Source organism: Camelina sativa, chromosome 11 (genome assembly GCF_000633955.1).
Source record: "Camelina sativa cultivar DH55 chromosome 11, Cs, whole genome shotgun sequence".
Classification (NCBI taxonomy): Eukaryota; Viridiplantae; Streptophyta; class Magnoliopsida; order Brassicales; family Brassicaceae; genus Camelina; species Camelina sativa.
The window spans coordinates 26303059-26317181 of NC_025695.1; the positions used below are offsets into that span (position 1 = coordinate 26303059).

The following is a 14123-nucleotide window of genomic DNA, read 5'->3' on the forward strand; positions in this document are numbered from 1 at the left end:
AATACTCCTGGATTCTTTTGATGTAGTGTGCCTACACATTTCCACTTGCAATGCATTTTACCATTAGATCTTGGTACTTGCTTATTGCTGCTAGTGGTCTTAGGTTGATATTTTTGTAAACTCGATGATCTTGGGCTGCCTTTGCAAAGTCTGGTGATGCTAGTATAATATACCTGATCATTTTTCGTGAAATCCGAGCAGCTCTTGAGATTATATCTCCAAGCACGTCGTTTGGTAGTTCGTCAAGTGAGTAGAGTGTGTTTCGTTGCATTTTTTCAAAGTTGGAGAATATATTTTTCTACTATTTTTTCTTTCGTCCTTTATAGAATCGACGTTTGTTGCAGTTACGTTTGTGTGTGTTAAAAATATTAATGTCGAGCTGCCACTATTTATTTTAATTGGACCTTTGATATTGATGTCGTTATGAGTTCTACTCGTTACCTTCTTAATCATTAATTTAAGACTTCATTGTATGAGTTATTTGGTTTAGTGGGGTTTGATTTTAATTTTCGATCCTTTTAGATTTTCTTACGTTTTTAAATTATGGACATTTATAACTTTTTAAAGGAAATTACAATGGGAATACATATGTTTTACATGGAATATAATTTGTCATTTATATTTATGATAAATAAGAAGTGTGGTTGAATTTTTTTCCTAGATTGTTATAAACATTTTTTGACCTCATTTAAATTTTTAGTCTATACTTTGTTTCCCTCTGCTGTCCGTTTAGAATGCGTTTCTATTTGAGAGTCCGACCCCTCTTTTTTTTTTTTAATTTTTTTTCTTTTATTTGTTTAATGTGGGTTCTGGGGTTTTTAGTTTTTTTTTTGCTTAATTTGTGTTGGAAATATTTTTCCTTTTAAGTAGCGGTAATTAATTACGGACTTGAAATTTGGAGTATATTATTTTCCGAAAAAAGACTTTATTTTAGTTATATTCGCTGCTAAAATGAAACTCTCTTTGTTTCAATGAATCGAGCCATATAGTAGTATAGTAGGGAAAATAGCCACTCCTATGAATCTTTTTTATTATTTGAAAGGGCGTTTTATTTAATTAAACGTAATGGGAAAATTATTTTAATTTTTTTTCCCTCCCTGTTAGATTGTCTATTGTGTAATCACTAACGATAATGGCAGACTTGGATTCTCCCGCTGTGTCTCAGTCTAACTTGACGCAGATGCTTAACGGGTGTCCTTATCTGGAGGTAATTTGTTAAAAGCTTGCTGAGGCGTTGGTCAGAAGAAGCCAGAAAGCGTGGAAATTGAATTCGGGTTTTATATTCTTGTGATGCTTGCAGTCTCTGCAACTTAATATCCGAGGTATCCTAGTAGATGCCACAGCTTTCCAGTCTGTTAGATTCTCCTTGCCAGAAACTCTCAACGTTCTAAGGTTACAACCACTGCTTGAGTCTGAGGCCGTTCTTCCCATGAACAGATTCAAAGTCACTGGAACTTGTTTATCTCAGGCTAATTATAGTGCCTTCCTTTCTCCTTCACCTTCTTTTACTTTGCAAAGCCTGTCTCTTGTGCTGGACTTGATATCTGACAAGCTAATCATAGCTATCACAGGAACTCAAAAGTTTTCAGGGGGTATATATTATAAACGATTTAAGGACATCGTGAAATTAAGCTAATGAAAATAGGAGATGCTTCTGCCATTGCTGAAAATCAAATGAACTCAGAAGTTGTGGCAAATATAAAAACATTCAGGAGACTCTTCGGATGGGCAGCGGTTGTTGAAATTCTGTCCTGATCCTGTTATTGAAATGATTGACCCATATGCAGCTAAAATGTTTTTGATATAGATATCTGAACTGGATAGTTGGTCGTTTGGGGATGTATAGAATGAATCCTGTATAGTAGTGGATAAGTATGTTTTCCTAAAAGGGGGAAAATGTCTCGTTTAAAACATTCAAATACACACAGAAATAAAAGTTTGAAAGAGACTCTTTAGCTTACCTTAGCATGGTCAGGTGTTGTATGAATCCTAGGTTGTATACAAATTGTATATAGATTGTTCTGCGGTCATGAACTTGCTTCCCATTGCACAAAAGATCCTATTGTTATATGGCTAATCTTAGTAACAAAGAATATACATAAAAATGTGACTATAGAAAGATCAAAGAATGCAAGACGTTTGAACTGTCTGTTAAACCAACAGTTGCTGCATCTGCTAGTACAAGTTTCCAATATGAGATAGAAAAATAATTAAACCACCTTGACTTGCAACGATTTTCCAGCAAAAAATTGGATTAAAATAATATATGATCCTAAAGATAATCGAACAATTATAAAGCTAGCAATCTACGATACTATACAGAAATATTTGACGTCCTAGCCAAACAAAGATAGTCGTTCTTATCTTACTAAAAGAAACTAATGATAAAAATGAAACAAACAGGTCCACACCTCCATTACAGCATGACAATCCATTACAACGTCAAAGACTGCATCAAGCCCTCCAAGTTTTCGCAGTTTCTCCTTGAACATTCCTCCAGCTTTTTTCACAGTACCAGAGGTATCTGGATGAAGAAGAACAATATAAATTATTAGCAAGAAAAAATATAGATCAATTATAATCTTGTGTAGGATCTACAACCGGCTACACATCTGTTAAACTGAATCACTGGAAGCAAATAAGTCACAGCAGATAACATGGCTTCTCAATTTCTATAACCCTATATAAAGTCAGCAAGTCAATTGTTTCCAACAAAACAGAGAAGATGTTCAAGTACCATCAAAAGAGATTTTGGACAAGGACGCCTTCTCCATATGTGAGCAATTCCCGACGCTTTGCCATCCCTACAATCCTGCATTTGAATCAATGATTTAATTTAAAAAAAAAAACCCAATGATTTCGTGGCATAAACAATTTAGGGAAAGTTAAAGTTGGCTAATTTTTAATTAAATTCACCACCACCAAGATAGAGGAGATTGAAGCCAAACTAATTCTATAGCAATATGCATCATCAAAGAATCAGAGACAAAGAAAATTATAAAAAGCATAAAATTGGAGGAGATGACATTATATAGGACTTAAACTTACGCCAATTGAAGAAAGAGTACTGGGGCTTGAATTACGGTCCGTTATACAGGAAGACGTTACAATAAAGATGGAATACATGGAAGACAGTGAAAAGGTGTGAAGGAGTGGCAAATCCATTAGGTGAAGCAGGATGAAAGAATAAAGAAGGGAGGGACGACGCTTCAGGTCGCACAACGGAGGACGGCCGAGCGAAGTTTTGTGGAATGAGGTTTTATTTCACTGGCAAATAAAACATGTATTAATAATAGATTGGGCTTTTAAACAGATATGGGCCAAACAAATAGAAACTTGGGTAATGTCGAAAATTGTGTTTAATAAATAGAATGACTGGGATTATATATATAGAAAAAGGTAACTTTATATATATAGATTAATTTATATTATTGATGGGATTATATATTATAAAGAGTTTTCAATAAAATTATTATTTTATTATATTATCGAATTGTGTCAAAATTACACTAGTCACATTATGAAACCTGAAAAAATTTATTAATTTATAGAGATTACTAATTGAATTAATCTATGGAGGTTCTAGTGTATAAGCAACATGACATAAACCAAAGAAAAAGAAAGTAGGAACCACGAATGATAGAAAAACTTTTCCAAGAGGTAAGGAAATTATATTATTACGTTGATATATATAGCAACAAACATAAGCCACTCAGATTATTTTGGGCTGCAAAGGCCCGTGTCGTAGTGTAAGAAAGTGATTTTTTATTGACCCGACCCATCGGTTTAACCGTGAATTGCCTGGTTTTAGCAGGTTTTTCTGGTTCTATCCGATTATTTAACAATCCGGTTTTCAGGGATAACTAGGACTGGACTGTAGGCCGGTTCACGGTTTAGCCGGTCCGACCGGCTGGTCTGGTCCAGGTTTAAAAACATTGGTGTCGACTGACACTGGTGTCGACTGACACTGGTGTCGACTGACATTGGTGTCGACCGACATTGACTCCGCAAACACGCTCTGCTTGAAGCCGATACTTGAATTTTCGATTCTAACCACCTCCCATCTGTCCCAAAACTCATCCAAAGACTATAGGAGACTAATGGAACCCTATAACATCCAACACAAACAAGAAAAAAAAACACCACAACAACACAAAACAAGCAAAACACAAGAGATCTCAGGCTTAGATCAGCCATTGTCATGCACTCATCTCTTTGTAGGAAGTTTCTGACCCAAACTAACGAATCCAACACCTTAGAAGGTTCCTCATTCGTTCCTACCACAAGATCTTCACTCCCTAGCAACATATTTCCCAAAACAGGACAAGAATCACCACAATCTCTCAAGAACACTCTCTCTTCTCCCTTTTCTCTCTATTTTTCTCTCTAGACGGCACAAAGTGACTTTCTCGAAACCCTGAGGTCGACTTCTCACATATATATCCCAGTAAGGAATCGGTATAAAATGAAAAATTACCAAAAAAAAACAAAAAACAAAGATATGCACTTGTCAAAAAAAAAAGAAAAAAAGAAGTAAGCTCTATAATTTATTGCTGTAAAATTAACATTGACACAAAGACCAATAAATAGTTTGTGTGTGTAATTTATATAGTTTCTCTCAATCTTGCTCTCTGCGTTTCAAAATGGAGAAAGAAGCATTAGTTCCCAAACTCACTTCTGTATCACGGACGCCTACAATAAAAAAGTATGTTCTGTTGATCCTCAAAATATTGGCCTTCTTGGTCATTCTCTCTTTCACCATTGCCGTGATGGTCTATTGCTTTATCGCAGCGTATGAAAAAGATAAAGAAAGAGAAAATTATGTCCCAAATATTACAATACCTTCTATGGATTTCACGGTTCTTAATATAACCGAGACTAGTCTTAGTTTAAAATGGAATTTATTGATAAGGATCCCTAGAGATCTTCCTGGTTGGTATATGTGTCACAGGGGAGATTTTAAGTTTTTCATACTATACAAAGGTGTGACCATCGCTACTTCATCCATAGAGAGGTTAATTACGTACACTTTTTTTTTTCATTATATACTCCTATATGTTAGAAAATTTTATAACTTGATTTAGCTTGTTTGTTCACATGTTTTTTTGTTTAATTCATCTTTATGGTCGATCAGTTACAATCTTATACCACGGTGGGCTCAGCTGATTAGTGTTTCATCGATTGTTTCCGAGGAAGGTATGGACAGTGTGATTATGAAAGATATTATGGAGAGTATTAAGGAGATGGGTGAAATACGGTTCGGATCGCGGTTGCTTCTTCCGGATTGCAGATATGGGACGAGTGCAAAGATGAACTATGCGTGTGATGAAGCCAAGTTACGTTTCGAGTCTGGCTCTCTCAGGAATGCAACTTTGTTTGGAAACCTCCCTATCTGCCGCTACCTTCGCTAAAGTATACCTTTAGCATTTCCAATATTATTTTACACCTTATTTCCTCAATCATTATATGAGTCTTTCCCCATCATTTTTTACTATATATGCCAAATACTGTATTTTCATTATAAATTTGTTGATGTACCCAAGAGTGGACAAGACCAATGTTTCATTTTAACGTTGGGCGGCCCTCGTCATACGGACACCTTCAAATAGTATGATACGATTTGCTTATAGAAAAGGATTTGATAGATTATAGAACTGGAATTACAAAAGAAATTGAGGATTTTGTTAATGGAGCTCCTCCCACTCCCCCTAAAAGACCTCACCAAATACTTGATAAAGCTCTCTAGCCCTCTCCACATTGTATATATAGATAGACAAAAGAAATAAGCTAAACCAGCCTCGGTTTACTTTCACACTAAACCTTTGTTAAGTTGATACTTAAGAAAAATATGATTAAGCCATTGAATTGCTTCTATCAATACCCCTGCCTTTGAAAACAACCTTGTCCTCAAGGTTGAAATGAGCAAACTGTTTAGCCAACCCCTTCTTTTAGCTTCCCAGGACATTCAAAATATGGCAGCACTTCCCGCTTCAGCAACAACTCTTCATGCCCTGTTTTCAGATTGTCCCTGGCCTCCAAATTCAAATTCAGTTCTGATCTGACTTGGAGATTTTCCTTTAGCTGCGCCAACATTACGTTTCTTGCTTGTATCAGAGTCTCACACGTCAACATGTCTTCAATTTCGTCATGACTAATATTCTCTGCGAAAGAGGACACTGAACTAGGCAACATGATTATCTGTTTGGCCGTGACATCATCCAGTTGAAACACCATTTCTATCTCCCAAGGTTTTTGCTCCAGATAACGAATTTTCCACGCCATGCCATTCTTTTCTTTTTCCCGTTCAGCCACCTTGTTTAGATAGACAACAAGAAACCCCCTCTCCATCAGCTTAACTTCTATTTCTCCACTAACAGCAGCCACACTGATTTTTAGCACTATTTGAAATTCATTCGCCCTTCCACTTGCAGTAGTGTAGGCAAACCCATCCACTTGCAGTAGTGTAGGTAAATGAAACTGTATGCTTCTCTTTGTTGAGTCCTCCATTGCAGCAACAATTTCCAGAGAAGAATCATCACCACTCATGAAACCTGCACTAAGAACCAAGGGAACTATCTCCAGGCTAACACCCTGTCTCCCAATCCAACGCTTTCAAGCCCGCACTAAATAGTTTTTCAATTCCCAGCACTGACAACTGAATCCATTTGTTAACATCAATGCAAACTGCATGTCTTGTGGTAGCAATGGCAAGCTCTTTACCGAGCGATAATGCCCATGTTCTTTTGAAATATGTCAGTTCCATTAACCCTTTGCCTAGTGGAGCTTCTTCTTTCGTATACGTTTGCAACACCCAAGTGTTCCTGTACTTCTTTTTAAATTTGACTCTCTTCCCGCTTGTCATGGACTGCTGCTTATCAATTGTCATCAATCCCCTTAAATGCTTTACACAAATCAGTGCATAGACACAATTGTTGAGCTTAGTAAGTTTTCTCTTAGGCTTCAGCCTTGTACTCTTCTTCACTCTGGAATTCTGCTCAACAAAAGCTCTCTTCTTCTTCTTAGGTAATTTCAACGGCCATATTTTGTCAGCCACTTGGTCAGTGCTCATGTTTCTCATGTGACTAAAGCATATTAGCCCTTGTGATTCTCTCACTGTCCAAGTTTTATGACCTTTGCACTTGTTCTTCCTCAGATGTCGAAGTAGTTTCTCCCTGTGCATCACCCTGAATCTGTATTTGAGCTTAGAGAGCTTGTTGTAGAATCTCTTCTTTTTCCTCCTAAGTTGATCACTGCAATCCCTCTTGTGAAGAGAATCGAGTTGTGCATTCTTCCTAGGTTTGTATTTTACTTTCTCTTTGAATTTTGTTCCTTTCTTCCACTTTTTGGAGGATGTATTCTTCCTTGTGATTCTACAGTTACTCCGCAGTCTATCATCACACACTTGGAAACAGTCTACTTTGTTCCCAATCTGTGACTTCTTCTTCTTTACCTTAGTTTCCCACAAGAACAGCCTATCAATCCCGGCATAGCAACACATCACTCTTTCACATCCTTTCATTCCCCTCATGCTTTGAATTTTGAAGTCCCTCTTCCTTTTAGACTAAAATTTGAGTTGGTCATTGTTCTTTGGTTTGAACTTGCACCTCCTAAACTTACCACATTTCATCTTTTTTCCTTTTTCTCACTCCTTGACCTTTCCATGGCCTCTCAACAACCAGTAAATAGGTACCTTTGTTCAATTTGGCTTTTAATTTCTCCTCTTCCCTCGTTTTACCTCTATTGATCTTCTTCTGAATTTGAGTAGGCATAAGTTTAACTTTTTCAGCTTTATGTTTAAACCCCTTCGCCTTTGTGAACTTATTCTAATATCTCATATTCTCTCCTTTAGTCATTTTCTCGAACGTCTGGTAGGCATTCTCACACATTTGCTTCGTTGGCATCCACAAAAAATTTGAGCGCATTCCATAGAGTTGCAGAGATGTGCATAATTGACTACCCGAATTTCTTCTCCTCTTGACTTTGTTTCTGTCTATATTATGCTTCTGGTTGGTCCTATTCCATCTGGGAGAAACATCTTTGTGCCTCTTCTTTTTTTTTTCCTCTTAGTCATTTTATCAAACACTTGGCATGCATCCTTAATCATCTCGAAATCTGTCTAATTTTCCTCACCTTGATGGCGTGTTCCATCTCTTAGAGTATTGTCAACCTCAAACGCAGACTACTCCTCTTGTTCAACACTCAGATTTTCCGTTTCTGAGTTATCTTCTAGCTGATCTGGAACTTTGTTTTATGATGGCTCCTTGCGTAACTGCTTCAACTCAAGAAAAGCTTGCTTGATTTCTGATACTAGACTGAGTCATTCTAGAATTTTGTTGTTCCCAAACCTCCACAAAAATCCAGCTTTAATCTCTTTCCAACTTGTGAAATGATTCATGGAATTTCGAAACTCAAACCAGACGCAAAAGAAACCTTCTCTTTTTCATAGAATCCCTGAGCATTAAAATATTCTTCGACCTCTGAAATCCACCTCTCAGGATCGTCATCGCCAAAGAAGACCGGAACCTCCACAAAGTTGTCACCAAATCCCATTGGATCGAACTGCTCTGATACCAATTTGATATGATTTCCTTATAGAAAAGGATTTGATAGATTATAGAACTGGAATTACAAAAGGAACTGAGGATTTTGTTAATGGAGCTCCTCCCACTCCCCCTAAAAGACCTCACCAAATACTCGATAAAGCTCTCTAACCCTCTCCACATTGTATATATAGATGGACCGACGTACTATTTCCCCCTCGGAACTATCATATTGTGCCAGTTTCCCATCGATCTTTGCATTCTTACTAGTTCTCCTTCGGACTTATATCCTCCGCCTATTTCCACCCGAATCCATACTTCTCCGCCTATTTCCCCATCGAACTTAAACTTCTCATCAAATTTCCCATCGTTTTGGTTATAACGGTTTACTGTTTTGATTAACCAACCACAAACCTTATTAACCAAATTAAACCCTATTAAACCGGATTACTAACCGATTACAACCCGATTACATAAGTAAACCTAACTTTAACCTAAAAATAAAAAAATCCCCAAATCAATTTTTCCCCTTTTCTCTCTCGACGAACCCTAAGATTTTTTTGTGATTTCTTCTTCTCGATTCTTCTCTCTTGGCGCTTGCGATGGCGTTAATTCCCGTTACTACTCCGCCTATTGGAGTAGATTTCGACAAAGAAGCTGCGGATCGAGATGAATTTCATATGGACAAGTTGGCAACAGATTTTACGGAGACGGAGAAATCGATTCGCCATAACGTGTACCCAGAAAGTGACGATGAGGCTGAGGAACGTGTTCGTAGTGATGCTGCGAGAAGGGGGTGTGGAATCGTTCGTGGTGATGGTTCGATGTGCAAAGGCCAAAGCTTCTACAATGGAATCGCTTTTAAAAAGTGTGTTCTCGACTATGCACTGGCAAGCGAATGTAACCTGAAGCAATACATGTATGATAGGGATAGAATCAGTTTTAAGTGTGTTGGTGCTAAGGGGAAATGCATGTGGAAAGTGTATGCCGCATCTCTTCGCAATGACTCGATGTGGAGGATTACACTCTACACGAACAAGCATATTTGAGTACCTAATGGAGAGTGTGAAATGTTTAAGGTCCCAGTCATAGCTAGGTTATTTCTTGATAAGATTAGAGAAGAACCAGAATATTACATGCCTTTGAAGATGGAGCAAACAATAATGGAGAAGTGGAAGATATCAGTTACTAGGGGTCAATGTCAAGCTGCTAGGAGAAAGGATTTGGGATGGATAGAGCTTGAATATGACACTCAGTTTGAACGGCTCAGAGACTATAGGGCTGAGATATTGGAAGCAAATCAAGGTTCTGTTGTAGAGATTGATATGGTGAAGAACGATGCTGGACAAGATGTGTTTAAGCAATTCTATGTTTGCTTTGATGTTCTTAGAAGAACATGGAAAAAATCATGCAGAACACTGATAGGAGTTGATGGTTGTTTCTTAAAAGAAAAGATCAAGGGACAGTTGCTGGTTGCTTTTTGAGAGATGATGATAATGCTATTTACCCAATAGCTTGGTGTGTTGTTCAAGTTGAGAACACGGATAATTGGTCATGATTTGTGAATAAGCTGAAGATTGACTTGGAATTAGGTGATGGGGATGGTTACATTATGGTGTCTGATCGACAAAAGGTATGTGTGGTTGGATATGTTTTATGTTTTGATTAAGAGTGGATCAGTTTTTAATCATGTTTTCTTTGTTCCAGGGGTTGATTAAGGCGGTTGAGTTAGAGTTACCAAAGATTGAGCATCGAAAATGTGTTAGGCACATTTATGGCAATCTAAAGAAGAATCATCCGAATAAGAAGCGGCTGAAGAAACTCCTCTGGGATCTAGCTTGGTGCTACAACAGTAAAGATTACGAAGAGAGCTTGGAGAGGATCCATGCATATGATAGTAAATTATTTGTAGATGTGATGAAGACTAAACCAAAGACTTGGTGTAGGGCATTCCACAAGATTGGCAGCTATTGTGAGGATGTTGAAAACAACTCTGTGGAGTCCTTCAATAATACAATCAACAAGGCAAGAGAGAAACCATTTGTGGCCATGTTGGAAGTTGTACGAAGGCTTGCCATGGTTCGGATTGCTAAACGGTCTGCACTATCTCATTCACACGAAGGTTAGCAACACTACATTTCTACCATCTTTCATTTATATGTACTGAAATCAACATTTTAATATGTTTCATGTATTTTTCAGGGATATGCACTCCATATGTGAAACGTTTCTTGGCTGAAGGGCATAAGGCAGCTTCTCAGTGCTTTGTATATCCCAGCACAAATGGAGCTTATGAAGTGTACCTTGGATATGACAAACACAGAGTCTGCTTGAATGAAAGAACTTGTACCTGCATGAAGTTTCAGATATGTGGAATCCCCTGCGAGCATGCTTATGGACTGATAATGAAGAAGAATACTACACAGGTTAGTCTTCATTCATTAAATTGATTCTAATGTGATGGCTGGTTCTTTGTTTCATTAAATTGATTATAATTTTGTTTAAATTTGTAGGATGGAACTCAAGTGGAATCTTCTCAAGGTTGTATGACTTAAGAGAAGTAATGTGGGATGGAGGAAGTAATGTGGGATGGAGAAGCTTGGATTAGCACAAGTAGGACTTTTTTTTTTTTTGGTATTGTGACTTGTTTCGGACATATGTGTTCTGTCTTAGTGTGGTCTATGTCTCTTTTGAACCATTTTAACTCGGTTTCAGTTGTATGGTTTCGGATCTACTCCTTTGAACATGAATGTATGGTCTCTTTTCAACCATTTTAACATCTCTTTTTAAAAAAAAAAACATGATGTCTCATAAAATCCAACATAGAAAACAGCTTACAATGTCATCATATTAGCTTAACTAGACCACAGATGATCAAACAACCAACTACTAAAACAATTATCATCCTATTCATCCTGGTTTTGAATTCAGCTTTTACATCTTCAATCCTCTCAAATATCTCTTTCTCAAGCTCCATTTCCATCTTCTTCTCAAGCTCCATTTGCATCTTCTTCTCAACCTTCATTGTCTCTGATAAGAACTCTTTCATTGTCTCCACCTCATCCAACAAAGCCTCATCGATCCACTTGAAAAGGTGATTGTCATTCATAAGCTAGACCATATATAATTGATTTGGTTATCATTTACAACCTTTTCAAAGATTAATAACCAAATAATAACTTTAACTTCATATTACCTTGTTTCCAGCTGCATACACACAACGAAAGTACCGTCGATTTGGGTTATGGTCGGATTTGGAAGTTTTGGCCACAACTGCTTCTCCACACCAACATCTCTTAGGTACACCAACAACTCTACCTCTTTCGCGGACATTTTTCGAACAGCTAGAAGATCCAGAGACATTGCTCATGATTTTGAGAGAGAAGGATTTCCTTTTCAATTTCGATTTTTAGGGTTCATAGTAGCAAATTTGGGGGTTATCGAGTTTAAAATAGAAGAAGAAGAAGTCGGGTCGGGTTGAATCTATTACCCGGGTTCTAAATTGATTTTATACCGGTTTGATATGAATTTCTATCGGGTTTAGACCCAAAACCGTGTAAACCCAGTTCGATGGAGAAATAGGCGGAGAAGTATGGATTCGGGGGGAAATAGGCGGAGGATATAAGTCCGAAGGAGAACTAGTAAGAAGACAAAGATCTGGCACGATATGATAGTTCTGGGGGGAAATAGTACGTCGGTCCATATATAGATAGACAAAAGAAATAAGCTAAACCAGCCCCGGTTTACTCTCACACTAAACCTTTGTTAAGTTGATACTTAAGAAAAATATGATTAAGCCATTGAACTGCTTCTATCATAGTATACAACGCCTCATATTGCTTCAGCTTAGCAAATCATATACAATAGAAAGATTTGGCACTCCTCACCCATAAATTCTTTAGTTTAAGGCTGTGTAGTACACTCTGAATGCCCCTAATCAAAAGTCCTTTCTTTGGATCTCTTACCTTGGATTTGTTACCAAATAAACCAGGACAGGCCTCCTCCTTAATTTGGCCTTACTAGTTACATTTGGATCGATTACCAAAAACTATTCAACCCAAAGTAAAAACTACTCAATTTTTTTTCATATGTCAAGTTGACGTGTATGTGATTCTCTCTAAAGCTCGGTCAAGAGAATCATCAAACCAAGAGTGTCGTCCACACGGTAAATAGGAAATTCTCTATTATATATTTCTCTCTGTGTCTCTGTCTAATAAAGAATCTTCCAGCGTGAGAGATTCGTAATCTTGGTGTCAGTGGTTCGAAATCACCTAACGTTGAAAATGTAACATAAACGCAGAGAATGTGAATGAGTGAATGTATCAATCATGTGTCATGAATGAGATGAGAGATTCCATTTTTCATGGCCTAAATCAATGTTTCTTCTCCCACTTCTAAAAAGGTTGTCTTTTGTGACAACTAATCATATTCTAAATTCTCTTTTTATGGGAAAAAAGTTTTGTATTTCTTTATTTATTTTATCTCCAGATTTGATGATCTGTAAAGAATCTCTCTTTTATTGGGATTTCAATTTCGAAAGTCCAAAACTTTAGCCAACTCTGTTTTTTTTTTTTTTCATTAATCAAAGATCAAACTTCACATCTCCTCCTTCTCTCTGTTTCGCCATGGACACTCTCACTGCTCAGTTACAGAGACAATTTCGTGATTACACCATTTCTCTCTATCAGCAGGTAAATTTTAGCATCTGCCCTTAAGAGATTCAGGATAAAAGTGATTACTTTTCTTGTGAAGGGAACTCAGAAATTGTGATTTAAGTTTCAAAGGTGTCTCCTTTTCAGTTTTTAGGGCTCTTATTGAAGCTTCTAAATTGGAAATTGGAGATTTTAGGAATTGGGTTTAGTGTTTGTGTGAAATGGGTTATAGTCTCCTTCTTTAAAGTTGTCTCCTTTTTAGAGATGGCTGGCTCTCTACAGTTTCCACGGTTCTTACTGAAGCTTGTATATGGCAATTGGGGATTTTAGGAGATGGGTTAGTGTCTATTTTCTCAAAGTTTTCTCCTTTTTAGAGATGGCTCTCTGCTGTTTTTAGGGTTCTTCTTGAAGCTTGTATTTGGAAATTGGGGATTTAAAAATTGAGTTTAGCGTTTATGAAATGAGTTAGTGTCTCTTTTTCAAAGTTGTCTCTCTGCTGGTTTTAGGATTCTTATTGAAGCTTATGTATTGGGGGAATTGAGGCTTTTAAGAATTGGGTTTAGTGTTTGTGAAAATGGGTTTCTGAGATTCTTTATCTTTTGGTTTGTGAAGGGGTTTCTGGATGATCAATTCACTGAATTGAAAAAGCTGCAAGATGAATGTAGTCCTGATTTTGTGGCTGAGGTTGTTACTCTTTTCTTTGAAGACTGTGAGAAGCTTATCAGTAATATGGCTAGAGCTTTGTAAGTGTTTTCCTTACCATTCTTTTTCTTGTTTTATCATCAAGACATCACCAGCTAGCGTATATGGTTTAATAATTGTTCATATTTATATTCAGAGATCAGACAGGAAATGTTGATTTTAAGCTGGTGGGTTCTACTGTTCACCAACTCAAAGGTAGTAGCTCAAGGTATGTTTCGTTGATGGGTAC

General features: G+C 37.2%; 5 protein-coding genes across 9 annotated transcripts in view; 3 read left to right on the plus strand and 2 right to left on the minus strand.

Moving 5' to 3' along the window:
• On the plus strand, positions 1116-2059 carry LOC104724286 (F-box protein At-B-like). Its single transcript, XM_010442745.2, has 2 exons — positions 1116-1207; positions 1301-2059. The coding sequence occupies exons 1-2, from the start codon at positions 1133-1135 to the stop codon at positions 1634-1636; spliced, it is 411 nt and encodes a 136-aa protein (XP_010441047.1). The 5' UTR covers positions 1116-1132; the 3' UTR covers positions 1637-2059.
• LOC104724284 lies at positions 1671-3246 on the minus strand. Of its 4 annotated transcripts, none has more exons than XM_010442744.2 (5): positions 3049-3246; positions 2738-2804; positions 2412-2524; positions 1962-2059; positions 1671-1882 (listed from the first exon to the last, which is right to left on the minus strand). In XM_010442744.2, the coding sequence occupies exons 1-5, from the start codon at positions 3163-3165 to the stop codon at positions 1681-1683; spliced, it is 597 nt and encodes a 198-aa protein (XP_010441046.2). In that variant the 5' UTR covers positions 3166-3246; the 3' UTR covers positions 1671-1680. The 4 variants fall into 4 exon arrangements, 3 of the variants coding, with proteins under 3 accessions (XP_010441046.2, XP_019088185.1, XP_019088184.1); XM_019232640.1 differs by having other exon boundaries at positions 2738-2812; XM_019232639.1 differs by having other exon boundaries at positions 1763-1854.
• LOC104728357 lies at positions 4644-5411 on the plus strand. The gene is made up of 2 exons (XM_010447345.1): positions 4644-5014; positions 5135-5411. The coding sequence occupies exons 1-2, from the start codon at positions 4644-4646 to the stop codon at positions 5409-5411; spliced, it is 648 nt and encodes a 215-aa protein (XP_010445647.1).
• On the minus strand, positions 11386-11940 carry LOC109127349 (uncharacterized protein At4g04775-like). Its single transcript, XM_019231956.1, has 2 exons — positions 11737-11940; positions 11386-11652 (listed from the first exon to the last, which is right to left on the minus strand). The coding sequence occupies exons 1-2, from the start codon at positions 11908-11910 to the stop codon at positions 11386-11388; spliced, it is 441 nt and encodes a 146-aa protein (XP_019087501.1). The 5' UTR covers positions 11911-11940.
• LOC104724287 (histidine-containing phosphotransfer protein 3-like) overlaps positions 12881-14123 on the plus strand; it is a 3122-nt gene continuing 1879 nt past the window's right edge. Inside the window, exons 1-3 of one of the 2 annotated variants that reach the window (XM_010447346.2) lie at positions 12881-13231; positions 13805-13935; positions 14031-14102. In XM_010447346.2, the coding sequence (XP_010445648.2) occupies positions 13166-13231; positions 13805-13935; positions 14031-14102 (269 nt within the window). In that variant the 5' untranslated portion in view covers positions 12881-13165. The remainder of the gene's footprint in view (positions 13232-13804; positions 13936-14030; positions 14103-14123) is intronic. The other variant, XM_010442746.2, reaches the window with a different exon arrangement.

What these genes read in the sequence shown, in the direction of transcription:
- LOC104724284 (XM_010442744.2), bottom strand. Translation starts at nt 3,165, where the DNA reads ATGGATTTGCCACTCCTTCACACCTTTTCACTGTCTTCCATGTATTCC. An exon ending in GTCCAAAATCTCTTTTGATG is followed by an intron (nt 2,525 to 2,737) that starts GTACTTGAACAT and finishes TTCTTCATCCAG; the next exon opens with ATACCTCTGGTACTGTGAAA. An exon ending in ATTGTCATGCTGTAATGGAG is followed by an intron (nt 2,060 to 2,411) that starts GTGTGGACCTGT and finishes ATATAACAATAG; the next exon opens with GATCTTTTGTGCAATGGGAA.
- LOC104724286 (XM_010442745.2), top strand. Translation starts at nt 1,133, where the DNA reads ATGGCAGACTTGGATTCTCCCGCTGTGTCTCAGTCTAACTTGACGCAG. An exon ending in ACGGGTGTCCTTATCTGGAG is followed by an intron (nt 1,208 to 1,300) that starts GTAATTTGTTAA and finishes TGATGCTTGCAG; the next exon opens with TCTCTGCAACTTAATATCCG.
- LOC109127349 (XM_019231956.1), bottom strand. Translation starts at nt 11,910, where the DNA reads ATGAGCAATGTCTCTGGATCTTCTAGCTGTTCGAAAAATGTCCGCGAA. An exon ending in TGTATGCAGCTGGAAACAAG is followed by an intron (nt 11,653 to 11,736) that starts GTAATATGAAGT and finishes TATATGGTCTAG; the next exon opens with CTTATGAATGACAATCACCT.
- LOC104728357 (XM_010447345.1), top strand. Translation starts at nt 4,644, where the DNA reads ATGGAGAAAGAAGCATTAGTTCCCAAACTCACTTCTGTATCACGGACG. An exon ending in GCTACTTCATCCATAGAGAG is followed by an intron (nt 5,015 to 5,134) that starts GTTAATTACGTA and finishes ATGGTCGATCAG; the next exon opens with TTACAATCTTATACCACGGT.